Source organism: Gracilinanus agilis, chromosome 4, assembly GCF_016433145.1.
Source record: "Gracilinanus agilis isolate LMUSP501 chromosome 4, AgileGrace, whole genome shotgun sequence".
In the NCBI taxonomy this organism is placed as follows: Eukaryota; Metazoa; Chordata; class Mammalia; order Didelphimorphia; family Didelphidae; genus Gracilinanus; species Gracilinanus agilis.
The window spans coordinates 55976624-55991619 of NC_058133.1; the positions used below are offsets into that span (position 1 = coordinate 55976624).

General features: G+C 39.4%; 1 protein-coding gene across 1 annotated transcript in view; it reads right to left on the minus strand.

The window, feature by feature from the left end:
* Positions 1 to 4134: 4134 nt before the first annotated feature.
* The window catches only part of RGS5 (regulator of G protein signaling 5), a 96131-nt gene continuing 85269 nt past the window's right edge, over positions 4135 to 14996 (minus strand). The window contains exon 5 of the mRNA XM_044675564.1: positions 4135 to 10982. Coding sequence (XP_044531499.1) covers positions 10821 to 10982 — 162 coding nt within the window. The 3' untranslated portion in view covers positions 4135 to 10820. The remainder of the gene's footprint in view (positions 10983 to 14996) is intronic.

A 14996-nucleotide genomic window follows, 5' to 3' on the forward strand; every position in this document is an offset into this window, starting at 1 on the left:
TTCCAGTTGTTTAGATCTAGTTTTAATTATTTGGAAAGTGTTTTGTAGTTGTGTTCATATAATTTCTGTGGTGTTTTTTTTGGTAGATAGATCCCTAAGTATTTTATATTGTCTAGGGTGAATTTAAATGGTGTTTCTCTTTCTAAGTCTTGCTGCTGTGATGTTTTGGAAATATATAGAAATGCTGATGATTTATGTGCATTTATTTTGTATCTTGCAACTTTGCTAAAGTTGTTGATTATTTCTATTAACTTTTTAGTTGATTCTCTAGGGTTTTTTTAAGTAGACCATCATGTCATCTGCAAAGAGTGATAGCTTAGTCCTCTCATTGCCTATATTAATACCTTCAATTTCTTTTTCTTCTCTAATTACTACTGCTAGTGTTTCTAGTACAATGTTAAATAATAGAGGAGATAATGGGCATCCTTGTTTCACTCCTGATCTTATTGGAAAGGATTCTAATTTATCCCCATTGCATATGATACTTGTTGATCATTTTAGATATATACTGTTTATTATTTTTAGGAAATATCCTTCTATTCCTATAGTTTCTAGTCTTTTCAATAGGAATGGGTGTTGTATTTTGTCAAAGGCTTTTTCAGGATCTATTGAGATAATAGTGATTTTTGATTGTTAGATTGTTGATATGGTCAATTATGTGGATGGTTTCCTTAAGGTTGAACCATCCTTGCATTCCTGGTATAAATCCCACCTGATCATGATGGATAACCCTCTTGATGTAAGGCTCTCCATTATTATTACATTGATCACTTGCTGGAGTCTTTTTGCTAGTATTCTATTTAAGATTTTTGCATCTATCTTCATTAGGGAGACTGGTCTGTAGTTTTCTTTCTCTGTTTTTGGTCTGCCTGGCTTTGGAATCAGTACCATATTTGTGTCATAAAAGGAATTTGGTAGGACTCCTTCTTTGCTTATTATGTCAAATAATTTGTATAGTATTGTGATTAGTTGTTCTTTGAATGTTTGATAGAATTCACTTGTGAATCCATCAGGCCCTGGTGATTTTTTCTGAGGGAGCTCTTTGAAGTCTTGTTCAATTTCTTTTTCTGATATGGGATTATTTAGGTATTCTATTTTTTCTGCTGTTAATCTAGGCAATTAATATTTTTGTAAGTATTCATCCATATCACCTAAATTGCTATATTCATTGCCATTATAATTGGGCAAAATAGTTTTTAATGATTGTCTTAATTTCCTCTTCATTAGAGGTGAGGTCTCTCTTTTTATCTTTGATACTGTTAATTTGGTTTACTTCTTTCCTTTTTTGTTAGATTTACCAGTGCTTTGTCTATTTTACCTGTTTTTTTTCAAAATACCAGCTTCTAGTCTTATTTATTAATTCAACAATTCTTTTACTTTTGATTTTATTAATTTCTCCTTTCCCCTTAGAACTGCTTTGGCTACATCCCACAAGTTTTGGTAAGAAGTCTCATCATTGTCATTTTCTTCAGTGAAATTATTAATTGTTTCTATGATTTGCTCTTTCACTAATTTATTTTGGAGAATCATATTATTTAATTTCCAATTATTTTTTGGTTTGACTCTCCATGTATTCTTACTAATACCTATTTTTATTGCATTATGATCTGATAAGGTTGCATTTATTATTTCTGCTTTTTTGTGTTTGCCATGTTTCTATGCCCTAGTACCATTCTACTTTTGGATGGCTCTAATCATTAGGAAATTGGTTTGTCTGTTTTTGCCTAAATCTATTCCTTTTTGACTTCCATCAATTATTTCTAGTTTTCATCTGGGATCAAAAAGTCTAATACTTCATTTTGTCTTTCAAGGATTTGAATACTGTTATCACATTGGATCTTCCTTCCATTCTAGCCTCCTTTAGTCCCAGCTACACATCTCAAGTTCCTTCAGCCATTTTCTGTATGGCATAGGCTCAAGGGCCTTCACTATCCAAGTTGGCCTCTCCTAAGTACACTGTGTCATGTCAGAAAATTAGGTAAAACTGAGAGACAAGTTCTGAGTATGATCAATGTATTAGTTTGGCTGGCAATAACCAATAAATTGGGTCAATGACTTTTCTCAATGACCCATGATATAGTGCCAGGCCACTCAGAAGGGTGTTTTATAGCAATTAGCAAGATTACCATGTAAAATTAAGAGCATGTCATCTTCTGAGTGGCCTGGCACTATACCATGGTAATCCTGATTAGTAGGCATTTTAAGGAAGAGGTAGATTAAGAATCACCTCAGCTCCTCTGCATTACTTCCTCCAGGGAAGATGGAAGTAATCCTTAGGTGACAGGGCATCTAGATGGCATCTAGTAGTAGATATAATGTGGTTCTGGTGTCAGGAAGATCTAAGTTCAAATTCAACCTCAGTTACTTCCAAGCTATGTGACCCTGGGCAAGTCACTTAACCCTGTTTGCCTCTATTCCTCATACGTAAAATGAGCTGGAGAAGGAAATGGCAAAACACTCCAGTATCTTTGCTAAGAAAACCCAAAATGGTGGCATGAAGAGTCAAACTACAACAAAATATAACTACTGGCACCTTACAATAAGGAAAAATTGTCTTATTAATATGAAATAATTTCATTAAAGCCAAACAGAGTAGTTCATTACTAAGGCAATATGTTTAGATATGATGGAAACCAACCAATGAACCATGCCATGCAAGCACTTATTTAATGTTCCTTAACTGGCTGACAATCAGTAATTTCTTGGGAAGATCTTGAAGACAAAAACTCCACAAAGCTTTGCATGTGATCACTCCATGTAGCTGATGTTTTTGAGGGAACATATTCAGCTCTGCTCTTGGAAATATTGTCACACATTACCACCAAATGCATTTGCCATCTGTACTGTTCTAGGCTAGGCATCAGGCTATGGGCAATTATAGCTCATCATGCTGGGGTGCTTTATCCTGTGATGGGATTGAGTAGAATACTAAAACAACGATTCCTAAACAGCTTCAGAGATTACTGGGCAAGAAGTGAGCAGTTATAAGGAAATACTTCAAGATCTCAGCACTCACATGGCCTTTTTAGAGGTGGACACGGGAGAGGGGAGTTCAAGACAATTGTATTGATTGTAAAAAGAGTCATTGACTTGATCAGGGAAGGATACATTGAAATTCAATCTGAAGAAGGATTTGTTTCCTTTTGTTTACTTTCCATACACAAAATTGGGATCCAGGGTCTTGTGGTAACCCATTCAAGACTTTCTCATTGGGTCCATCTTAGTTTATGTGTGGATTCCTAAAGTTAAGCCAGAAAAGAGAGATGAAGACTAAACTAGAGGTCACTAATGTAAGGAACTAGATCCCTGGCACAGAGGAGGGAGGTTGGATACGGGGAAGGGATGAAGAGCAGGACCTCTCTTGGTGGTACTGTCAATAGAAGACTTGGGTTCAGGAAGACCTGGATGTATAGATCTCCTATCATACCTTTGATGAATGCAGTCTAAGTTTCATTTTCTGGAAAGTGGGGATAATAATAACCTCTACCCCACAGGATTGATGAGAAAATCAAATGAGATAATGTATATCAAGAACTTTGCAAACATTAAAACTATATAAAATGTAGCTATTTTCACTATTTCATCACTTTCATCTTTCAGCCTAATAGATCAGATGGCATTCCAGCTGATCCCTCCAAGGCTTGAAGTCCTCCTAACTTGGCTTTTCTCCCATTCTTTAGACCAGTGAAGGACAAACTTTTTAAAGAGGGGGCCAAACAAAAGGAAATGCTCATCTGTTAGTGTGTTTCTAAAGCAACTCTTTCAAAGTTTCATCAAATTGTATCCTACTCATTGTATTCATCAGATTAGGAATAATGTTGTGTGGCCAGATAGAACATTTCAGGGGGCCACATCTGGCCCGAGGGCCGTAGTTTGCCCATCACTGGTCTAGACATAAGAAACTGACCAGAATGAAGAATCATATTTTTAGTTGACATAATTTTTAGCCTTCAAACACTTCCTATTTGTGTGACCCTGGGCAAATCACTTCACCCCCATTACCTAGCCCTTAGCACTCTTCTGCCTTGGAACTAATACATAGTACTGATCCTAAGATGGAAGGTGAGGGTTAAAAAAAAACCCAACAATTTAAAATGTCTTAAGAATCAAGGAAGATCCACATGACACTAATGGTAGCATATAGATATGAATTTAATATGTAATATATGTGATAATGGTTACAGAATATAAGTTTGGTGACTGATTTATCACAACATATGTCAGAGTACATAAAGCAATGGCAAACAAAAGAGGAAGGCACAAATGAATGGCCCTGCAGTAGATGGTCATCGGATAAATGCCTAATGACAAGTTTCCATGTCCTTCACAGGACATGGACTATATGAACCAAAAGCAAAGTCAAGTCAAGAGTTTAGGAAAAGAGCAAATTTGGGGCCATCCCTCTCCCTAAGTCCTGCTTTTGAGGAGGGGGAAATGCCCCTTTAGCCTTATCGGGATGGCTCGGTTGGACTGTTCGGAGCCACTGTCAAATTCTCGGACACTCCATTCTGCCTTTGTCCATGTGACTTTGAACTTGTCCCTTTGTAGTAATAAAGATTTGTAAAATGGACCATTTTCTCATCCAGACTGCTAGTTCCCATCCACTAGCTCTGTTTCTCTTTGGCAGAACAAGGACGTTTTGGGGCAGAAAGGAGAAACTTCAAGGAAGAGAGATGGTTAGATACCCCTTCAAGGAACTCATCTAAATTGAGCATGCACGTGGGGGGAATATATTGTAGTTTGCTGAGTAAAAATTAGAGAGTAAATGGATTAACATCAAAAAAAGAAAAAGAGAATTTCTAAGGGGTTTTGTTAGGGTTGGGATTTTTTGGGGGGGATATTTTTTTCTCTTAAAATCTTAGGCAGGCTTCCACTCTGTTTCAAGAACATTACCTTAGATGGAACTCTAGATGTCTTATGGGTCAACCCCTTTGGCAGGCCTCCTGGGGAAGGAAGATGGGCTTACCGCAGACTGATGCAGCAACAGCTCCAGGAGGGATGATTGAAGGAAAAAGGTGAGGGAGGCTCTCTCCACGTGCAACCATGTGACCATACCTCTCAGGGGGTTGTTGAATTTCACTATGATCCCCAGGCAGGAACCCTCAAAGAGTTAGCAGGCTCTTGGGGTTCAGACTCCTTGGGTCACGGAAACTTTCCAGCCTCTCTCCCCCAACCCAGCCGCCTGCCTCCCAGCCCACTCCAGACCAACAGGAAGGAACACCTGGCCTCCAGCTGTTCTTATCTGCAATCAGAAGGCTGCCCAGGGTTAAAAAGCATCTCCCTTCCAGCCACTTTTCCATCATTCTGTGAACTGTGAAGAGTACCGATTATTAAGAAGCAAGTGCCTTCCAAACAATTGGAAAAGTGACAGCAGGCAGACATTGGGGCTTTGTATAAATCAGGGTCTGATGGCTCGCTCAAAATTGTTTCCTAGCCATTAGGAGGATTTTTTTTCCCTTGGTGATTTGTAAAAACTTAGCAAGCAACTTTGATTCATCTTAATGGATGGTGGACACATATGTGTGGCACACCTCTGCCTAGTTCACCCCATCTGCTCCGAGTGGGGGGCAGCCACATGCAGCTAGACAGGGCATTTTTATGGAAGGAAGTTCTTTCTCTGAAACATTCTTGGTCAATAAGATGATCAAATGTCATACAAGCCATAGCTTAATGATGAAATCAGTGCTCTTTAAGATTCTTTAAATTAAAAAAAATGCAGCCTGGCCAGATTAAGTATGCAGGGGGAGGAAGAGAGAACAAGAATCTGTCCGTCACGGTCATCATAGCACTGAGTAGAGGATGAGGGATAGAAGAGAAGTGAAAAGGATTGTACTGGAATGTGTCTGGCTCCCAGAAGCAGGCCAGCTCCGGTGCCTTGAAGCCAGAAGGTTTTAGTTAGCCTAAACAAGGGGTGACATCACAATCCAGGTCAGATTGCTTCAAAATTGGCTCAAGAATTAAGTTGGCGGGGGAGGGGGGTGATTCTGTGGCCGTTTTGATTTTATCGGTGGCATGGAAATGGATGGACTTACTTGTGTGTCTATGAGATACAAGCTCTAACTTCACAGAAATTAGAAAATAAATAAAAGATGTGGAGAGGTTTAATGGGTCCTGAATAATGTGAGTTGGAATCCAGGGACTCTTAACCTAAGAGAAATTGCCTTTGTACATCACAGTTTGTCCACTGCCATCTGCATGGCAGCCTTGATTTTTGCATACAATGAATTTATTTGGGAGAAAGACAGAAGGAGAAACTATGTAAAAAAGAAATCTTCTCACCAAGGCTGAGGTTTTGCAATTGATGCAGCCCTGTCTAGCCAGGAGATGACTGTGAGGGAAGAAAGAGGCCCTGAACTTCATTTCTAGCTTCATTTTGCTCTTTTTTGGCAGCGCTTTGGCTAAATTACCTTGGCTTCTCTGAAAATAGAACTCCCACTTTACAAGATTTCCATCTGGGAGCTCATTTAGGAGGCAAAGACAGAAAGAGTGTGCTTCTATGTGTCCACTCATGAATATGTCCATGTGTACTTTTGGCAAAGAAGAGAGAACAACATAACCTGGATTTTACTTCCCAATTGTTGTTCTATTTCTTTGTCCCAGCCCTGCCTCAGCTCTTGTTCTGACCCAACACTAATCCATAGCAAACCCAGCTAATAAAAGGCCAGATTTCCTGGGCTAGTCTCCATTTATTTTTTTCTCCAGGATGAGAAACATGTTCCCCACTTCTATTGACCCCTTTGGGGTTCCTGTACCATCCACAACCTCGCACAGCCCAAGCCAACTTACAGCAGCGACTTACATTTTCACAAGGAAGGAAAATGGAAGCATCACCATGCTGCCCTGTCTTTAACTTTCCTACTTTCCCAGGCAATTTGCTCCAGGGAAAAGGGGGGGGGGGTTGGGGAAAGATGCAAGACTATTACATTTTTTAAAATTCTGGAGTGATTAACCCAATTCTTTCTGTTCTCCAGAAATAGAAATTATTTTCATGATGCCTCTATGGAAACCGCTGGCAACACAAGGTTGTTTTTTTTTTAACTTTTTGTCTGATTCTTTAAATAAAAGATTCTCATATAAATTTCTTCAGAGATTTCAAAGTATTTAGTTTTTCCAATTTGACTTCCAGCATTTTTTTCTTTTGTTTGTTGGCTTTTCCTTCATTTATTAGAAGGATGTCTGTATGCTATTAAAAACACTACCAACTTTAATGGGGGGGGTAGTGTTTGCTGAAAAGAGCAGGCTTGATAGACTTTGCAACAAACTTCCTGTCAGTGCCTTGTTCCCCTGCTAATACAGCTTATGAAAAAAGCTAATGGTTCTTACCCTTTTCCCTGATAATTCTACTCCATCATCCAAAGCTATCTTCTATGCTAAGATCACCCAACTTCTGCCTGTGGGACCCCAAACAGAAGCAGAAAAGACTGACAAGTCAGGTCTACAGAAATTCAACTATCAGACATTTGGTATGATCTAGATGAAACACGTGCATTTTTGGTTGAATCATTTTCCCCATTTTTATGAACATTTTGACACCATTAAAGTTGGTATCCAAGTCTCCTCAATTTTTTTTCAGACCTCTGGTTGCCAAAGAGGGTCCCATTTTCCCTGACCCTCACCATGAAGGCCTGAGCCCCGTCATCCCAAAATAAAATTGACAAATTATCACTTCTATCAATTCAATCTTAGCTCCATAATTAAATTGGTGGGAGCTTCTGTGGACATTTCACTTTAATCAGAGGCATGGGAATGGAGGGACTAACTTGTATGCTTATTAGGTAAAAGCTCTAATTTTACAGAAATTGGAAAATAAAATTTTTGGGGGGTTGTTTTGGCTGTATTGACAGCAACTCTAGAAAATGGGAGCCAATAAGTCTTTCTTGGAGTTTTCTTTTCCTGTGGCTGGTCTACACTACCCACTAGACAAGAAATTGTTCAAACCTGGGCTTCACATTCTCTTTCCAAGTTCATTTTTTTAAGCCACTGAATTAAAAAAAAATCCTGGCTGCCTGAGCTGTTGGGAGAAAATGCCATCCAAATTGTGACACCAGGAAAAAAGATTTCATGGACTGACACCATGGTCTGGACACAGTGTCATTTTCCATTATGTGATGGATTGATTGTTGTCTGAAGTTGAGTACCTGACCGAGAAGGACAGATTCTAGCAGATACGGAGGAAGCTGTAGGCAGTGATTTTTGGTTAGTTTAGGCACTTCACCCCTCCATTTTGCCATTTGCTAGATGCCAACCAAGTTTCAGCAGGAGAGATGAAGTATCCTGTGAAAATTCTGCAGGAGGTAGGGTTGGATTAGGATTAGCATTAGCTTTGCCTTAATGAACAAGGTGATATTATAACAATCCTTCTATTTTCCTTAAGGAAAAAAAAAAAACTACAGAGTAATAATTTTATGAGAATAGAGGCCTGAGATAATAACAGAAACAAATAGAAAAAAAAGGAGGGGAAAGGGGAAATTGATTTCTGGAAACTAAGCAATTTATTCTTTTTGCTTTAAGTGTGACATATGCTTTATTCCTACTGCTAGCATCAGAACGCTTCTCCTCTGAGGGAGATCCACCATCCAAACCTCAGCTTCCCACACAAGTTTGTTCAACGACATGGTTCAATGTGCTCAGAATTCCAGATTCATTTTTATGTCACAATAGTTTTGAAGAAAGATTATTTTGGCACATCTACTACAGGGGGAAGAAATAGAATAAGGTTGTTTACCATACTAAAATAGACTATTAGGAGTACAAACATACCACAAAATACCTTGGTACCATTAGTTAAGGACTATGTCAGGCATCTTGGGGACATGTATGGTTACTGTGATTATGAGTTCTCTAGTGCTGGGAGCAGAAACTAGGGAAAGATTTGGGTTGCTAAGAGACCACACTGTTTTGGAAAATACTGACTACTTCATCTCTCTCTAGCTCTAAGGAGAGTCAAAGTAACTTTTCCTAACAAAAATAAGGGTGGTTCAAAGATCATGCCATTTTTTACTAAGTGAGCATGATGGGTAATGGGTTGTAGGTATATATTTTAGGGAAATATGCATATTTCATAATTTTTAAACACCTTCTCCCCTTTTTCTAGGTGTAGAACAATTGGCCGACATTAAATATGCCGTAAAAATATTCAGTTCGGGGTTGGGGGAGGGAGATGACTGGGAGAGAAGAGAGTACATCAGATCTTTATCTTTCCTTAAAGGATAAACTGTGATTATCACTGTTCTTATTTGTTCATGGTCTCAGACATTGTTAGCATAAAGGTTGGCCACCTCAAGGACTTGGATCTGGAATAATTGTTACAGAAAGAACACTATCCCCTTCTCCCTATCTACATAATTTCTCATTTTATTGGTTGAATCATCACAAGTTGGTTCTGCATTCTGCCCCTGTCATTCCTTTAACAATGAGTTTGAATACAAGTGGGCTTTATTTTGCACAAATTGATGTTAGGAGTTTTGGAAATTTTAGCCTTCTGATGTACAGAAGGTAATTTGAAAAAAAATCACATTTTGAGCCAAGACCTTGGACTAAAAAAAGACTGCACTGTTACGATTGGACTGCTGTTTGTATAGTATAATCTAGTATTTTCTTTCTAAGGGAAGAAGATTACAGAACTCTATTAGGCTGTTTTTATACATAAATGATTGAAAATAGCATTTTTAACTTTTAGTTTACATGAAGATACTCAAGAAATATCCAAAATTTTATGGAGTATCTTTTAAAAAAAACCCAAAATACTTTTTCTCTTAGAAACAATACTGTGTATTGCTTCTAAGACAGAATAGCTGTAAGAATTAGCCAATGGGAATTAAATAATTTGCCTGGAGTCACATAGTTAGGAAGTATCTGAAGCCAGATTTGAATCCAAGTCTTTCAGTCTCTAGGCTAGGCTTTTAATCTACAAAACCACCTAGTTGCTCCCAAGAGCAATTTAAAAAATTTAAAACCTATCATCAAAGAAGAAACCTTCTCTATGAATACAGATCAATACTTGTTTGGTGATTTGCATTCTATGAGAGTTGATTGGCCACCTTTGCTGTATGTGTTTGGAGCAAGACTTGAACCCAGGTCTTCCAGATTCCAAGGTCAGCTCTATAAGCCACTGTATTATGTTGTCTTTCAATAACTCATGTAATATCTGCTTAAGAAAATAAAGAGTGGCCTACTTTCCAAGATCTCTGCCACTTCCTGGACAGCCATGCTGGTTCAGAAACCACCAAAGAAGTAATGGCATTCTTATCCCTTCTGGGTCATGATAACAACAAAAAAACAACTACAAATAAAATCAATTTAAGTCCTTAACTAGCTTTACAGAATTAGGACCATTGTCAGCCCAATTTGGAATCATCTAGTTGTGTTATTTAGACCAGATTTACCCACATCCTTCATTAGAGTTGATTCTCCTCCTCTCCCCTTGCTTTAGTTTTGACCAGGGGAACCTTTTCAGGGCATTTCGGTGACTGATCTGTTTGGATCCTGAAGCTGTTATGTCCTATTCATACAAGAAGAGAAGAGGCTGGATGACCACCTTCAAGAATATAGTGGAGAGGATTCTCATGCAGGTCTGGACTGGACTGGACAGTCTTTGTGGGTGTCTTCCAATTCTGAGATTTTATGACAGTGCAAGTGGGAACATGGATCAAATTCGAGTATATCCAAAACAATGTAGGGAAAAACATCTTAGCAACACCACTTGGGATGATTTGGTGATCTTCGGGGTAGGGCTACTCTGGAAAACTTTAGGTTATTGGGGGGGGGGGAAGAGAGGTTGCTATGGGGGGAAAAGGACTCCCAAGATGCCTTTCTCATTGCTACTTGATCAGTTCCTGATAAAACTCCGACCGAATGAATCGTGGCAGAGAATCCTTCTCCATCAGGGCATGGATCCTCTTTTGGGCCATATCAAAGCTGCTTGGTGAAGGTTCCACCAGGTTCTTCATGGTCAAGGCTTTAGTGAAATGGTCGATATTCACCTATAGGCAAGGACACAGAGAGGGAAACTTCAGGTTTTTTCACAGCTTATCTGGAGAGGGGGAAATATCACATGAAACAGATGGTTTAGGGCAGTGATTCCCAAAGTGGGTGTTACTGCCCCCTGGTGGGTGCTGCAGCGATCCAGGGAAGCGGTGATGGCCACATTTTTATTGTAATATATTCTATTCTGAGTTCAATAAATAGTTTCATAATTTCCAGGGGGCACTAAGTAATATTTTCTCTGGAAAGGGGGCAGCAGGCCAAAAAAGTTTGGGAACCACTGGTTTAGGGGAAGGAGAATAGGATGTTAATTTAAATTTTAGATTTTAAATTTTTTAGATTTTAGTTTTAATTGAAGATCCTCAGATCATTAAATGTGAAGTCATGATCTTTCTCCCTGAAATACTACCCTTCATAACTTTTCTATTTCTTTCAAGGGTGTCACCATTCCTCTGGATATCAAAATCTCAAGAACTATTCCTTGCTCATCATCACTCTTTCTCTTTACCCATCAGTTGCCCCTAGGCCCATTGATTTTTGCCTCCCCAAACATTCTCCCTCCTTTGTTCCTTTTTATTCATTCACAGGGCTACTGCCTTAGGACAGAGTCTCCCCACACCTCACTTGGTTTTTCTCCCTGCTTCTTATCTCCTGTCTACCCTCCACATTACTACCAAAGAGATATCCCAATCATGGTACTGCACTGCTGAAGAAGCTTTAGTGACTCTCTACTGCCTTAAGAGAGCCATAATATTAAGTCTCTCCAGGGTTGGCAGAAGTTTCATACTGTGTACGGGTTTTGGGATAAAGATAAAAAACATAATTCCTCTGTTGGCATGTAATGATGATCATAGTCTGGTTCCAGTCTATTTTTATTTCACTCTTTTATCTTCCATCTTAGAATTAATACTGTGTATTGGTTTGTGTATTGGTTCCAAGTCAGAAGACTGGTAAGGGCTAGGCAATGGGGGTTAAGTGACTTGCCCAAGGTCAAACAGCTAGAAAATGTCTGAGGTCACATTTGAACTCAGAGACTCTTGCCTCTAAGTCTGACTTTCAAATCAGCCACCTAGCTGCCCCCAGTCCAATCTATTCTGGTAAGACTTATTCTACGTGCTTCTTTTCTCATAAATTCTAAGTTTCAGCCAAATTGTCTTCCTTACTGTCTCCTGTATACAAACAATATTTCATCTCCTACCTATGTGCATTTGCATGGCCTATTTAGCTATCTTCCTTGGCCAGAATATTCTGCCTCTTTCCTTTATCACCATTTTGGAATTCATAGTGCCCTTCAAGGCTCAGTTCAGGTGTTTTCTCCTATACAAAACATTTTTTTATTCCCTCCATCTCCCAATTATTAGTATTTTCTGCCTTCTTTAACTACTTTGTACTAGTTTTGCATGTTTTTTGGATTTATTCCACTGTGTTTTGAACACTGCAAATTTGATAATAGCTAATATTTGTATGGCACTTACTTTTGCCACACACTGTGCTTAGACCTTGACAAATATTATCTCATTCGATCCTCACGATAATCCTAAGAGGTAGGCAATATTATTATTATTATTATTATTATTATTATCCCCATTTTATAACTGAGGAAGCAGGCAAAGAGAGATTAAGTGATTTGCCCAGCTAATAAATATCTGCATGGCTGGATTTGAACTCTGGTCTTCCTGTCTCCAGGGTCAGTGCTCTATTCACTGCCTCATGTAGGCATAATAAGCCTCTTCTTTGCCTACTTCCTGAGAGTTGGGATCATATACTTTTCCTCCTTGTATACCAAGGTCAGCACAGAATTTGGTATTTAATAAATGCTCAATGCATTGAAGTGATTTAGAGACAGAGGATTTGGGTTCGAGAGTTCTGATATTTATGAGTCGTGCCTCCTTCTTCATCTGCAAGATGATGGAGGTAAAAATGTTTATATCATTAAAGACAGTGCAGGGGAGCACAAACACCAGTGCTGGCCTGGAGTGTTCAACTCCTTTCCTCCAACAGAAGCAGCTCGGTGTTGTGCTTTGGCCAAGAAGACTCATATTCCTGAGTTCAAATCTAGCCCCATTCACTTCCTAGCTGTGTGATCCTGGGCAAGTCACTTAACCCTCTTTGCCTTGGTTTCCTCATCTGTAGAATGAGTTGAAGAAGGAAATGGCAAGTCCCTCCAGTATCTTTGCCAAGAAAAACCCCAAATAGGGTCACAAAGAATCTGAAACAATTAAACAACACAACCTTCCTCTCACATTGACTAACTAGGTGATGGTGGGCAAGTCACCGACTATCTCCTAGCTTCCATTTTCTCAGCTATAAAGTGAAGATAAAAATAGCTCCTGCCAGGTGTCTGCAGGGCTCAAAGGAGGGAGCAGATGAGCTAAGCTTGGGAAAATGTGAACAATGTCAGTTCTTGCTATTACCTGCTTCACAGGGTTGTTTGTGAAGAAAGCATCTGGTAACCTTTGAAGCAAGACAGAAAAGAGGACTGTTTGGGCAGCCCTAGATCTATTGGGGCAGGAGAGAGGGAAAAGAGGAGGTGGTGGTGAGTGCAAATGGACAGGAAAACCTGGTAGGACAAGACCTTCCCAATTCAAATAAGGAATCATTCTTAGAGCAGTAATATTAATAGTTAACATTTATAGAGTGCTTTCTGTGCTTTACAATTTTTATCTCATTTGATCCTCACAATGACCAGGTGCTGTGATTAATCCCACTTTACAGATGAGGAAACTGAGGCAAACAGAGGTTAATTGACTTGCTAGGAAGTGACTGAGGCTAGATTTGAACTCCTGCCTTCCTGACCCCAGGTCCATCAGTCTATCCATTAAGCTACCTAGCCACCCTGGGAAATGGCAGCTCTGCCAGCTGAGGTATAACTTGTAGGATTCTTCCACAGCATTTCATGGTTGAGCAATGGGCAGATGTTTGGTTCAATTGAAGCTTCAATAGTCTTTTTAGAGATAGGGACAGGATCTGTGGTCTCATTAGCCCAGAGAGCTCCCAGGTAAAGAAATTCCCTCCCTCCATCAGTGCAAGTCGTCCCTCCTCTGCTTAGGGCAATGGGTTGTTAAGAGACTTGCCCAGGGTCACACGGCCAGCAAATATCAGAGGAGACTCCAACCTCGGCTGGTACCGAGGATCCCACCGTGCCATGCCGGGTCTCCTAAAAAATCTATTAGACCAGATTCAAACTTCAAAAGCTGAAGTTAGCTGGTGGCTGGGCTGAATTGGAACACTAGGGGGCGCTGCAGGTCACGTATGTGATGCTCAGGCGTTCCTGCGGGCGAGAGCTCCGAAAGAGCCGCAGCGAGGCTTCGGAGCTCCAGTCCTAGGACAGACAGGCTCCGGCAGCCAAGACCAAACCCTAAGAGAAGAGATGGACGGGAGAGCCGCGCAGCACACCCGCCTTCACCCTGATCCTCAGCCCGGGACCGGCTCGTCAGGAACGTCTGTGAAATTGAATGGAATGAGCGAGCTGTCCTTAAGGTCCCTTCCAGGTCTTAACTCTCTGCCCTTCTCAAATCTCCATTCATTCTCCGATGCTGGAAGAACAGACCATCAGGCACTAACGATGTGACCCTGGACGAGTCACTTATTCTCAGCCTCAGTTTCTTCATCTATAAAATGGAAATAATAATACCACCTACCACATATGATTGTTGTGAGGATTAAATCGGAAAATACATATGTTTATATTACAAACTCTGCAAACCTTAAATAGACATATAATATTAATGTATTAATATTAATATAATATAAAATTAATAATAGCTAGCATTTATATATTGTATAACATATATACTGTAATATATACTGTATATATTATACAATATACATTGTATATATAATGTATATATAATAATATATAATGTATATATAATATATATAATGTATATATAATGTTAGCTATTCTTATTACTATTACCAGTCTTGGCAGACCATCCCCTATCGCTCTGTTCAATTCACCAAATAGTCCTTAAGTGCCTATTCGGCTCTCTTAGATGCTGGGAAAGATAGCA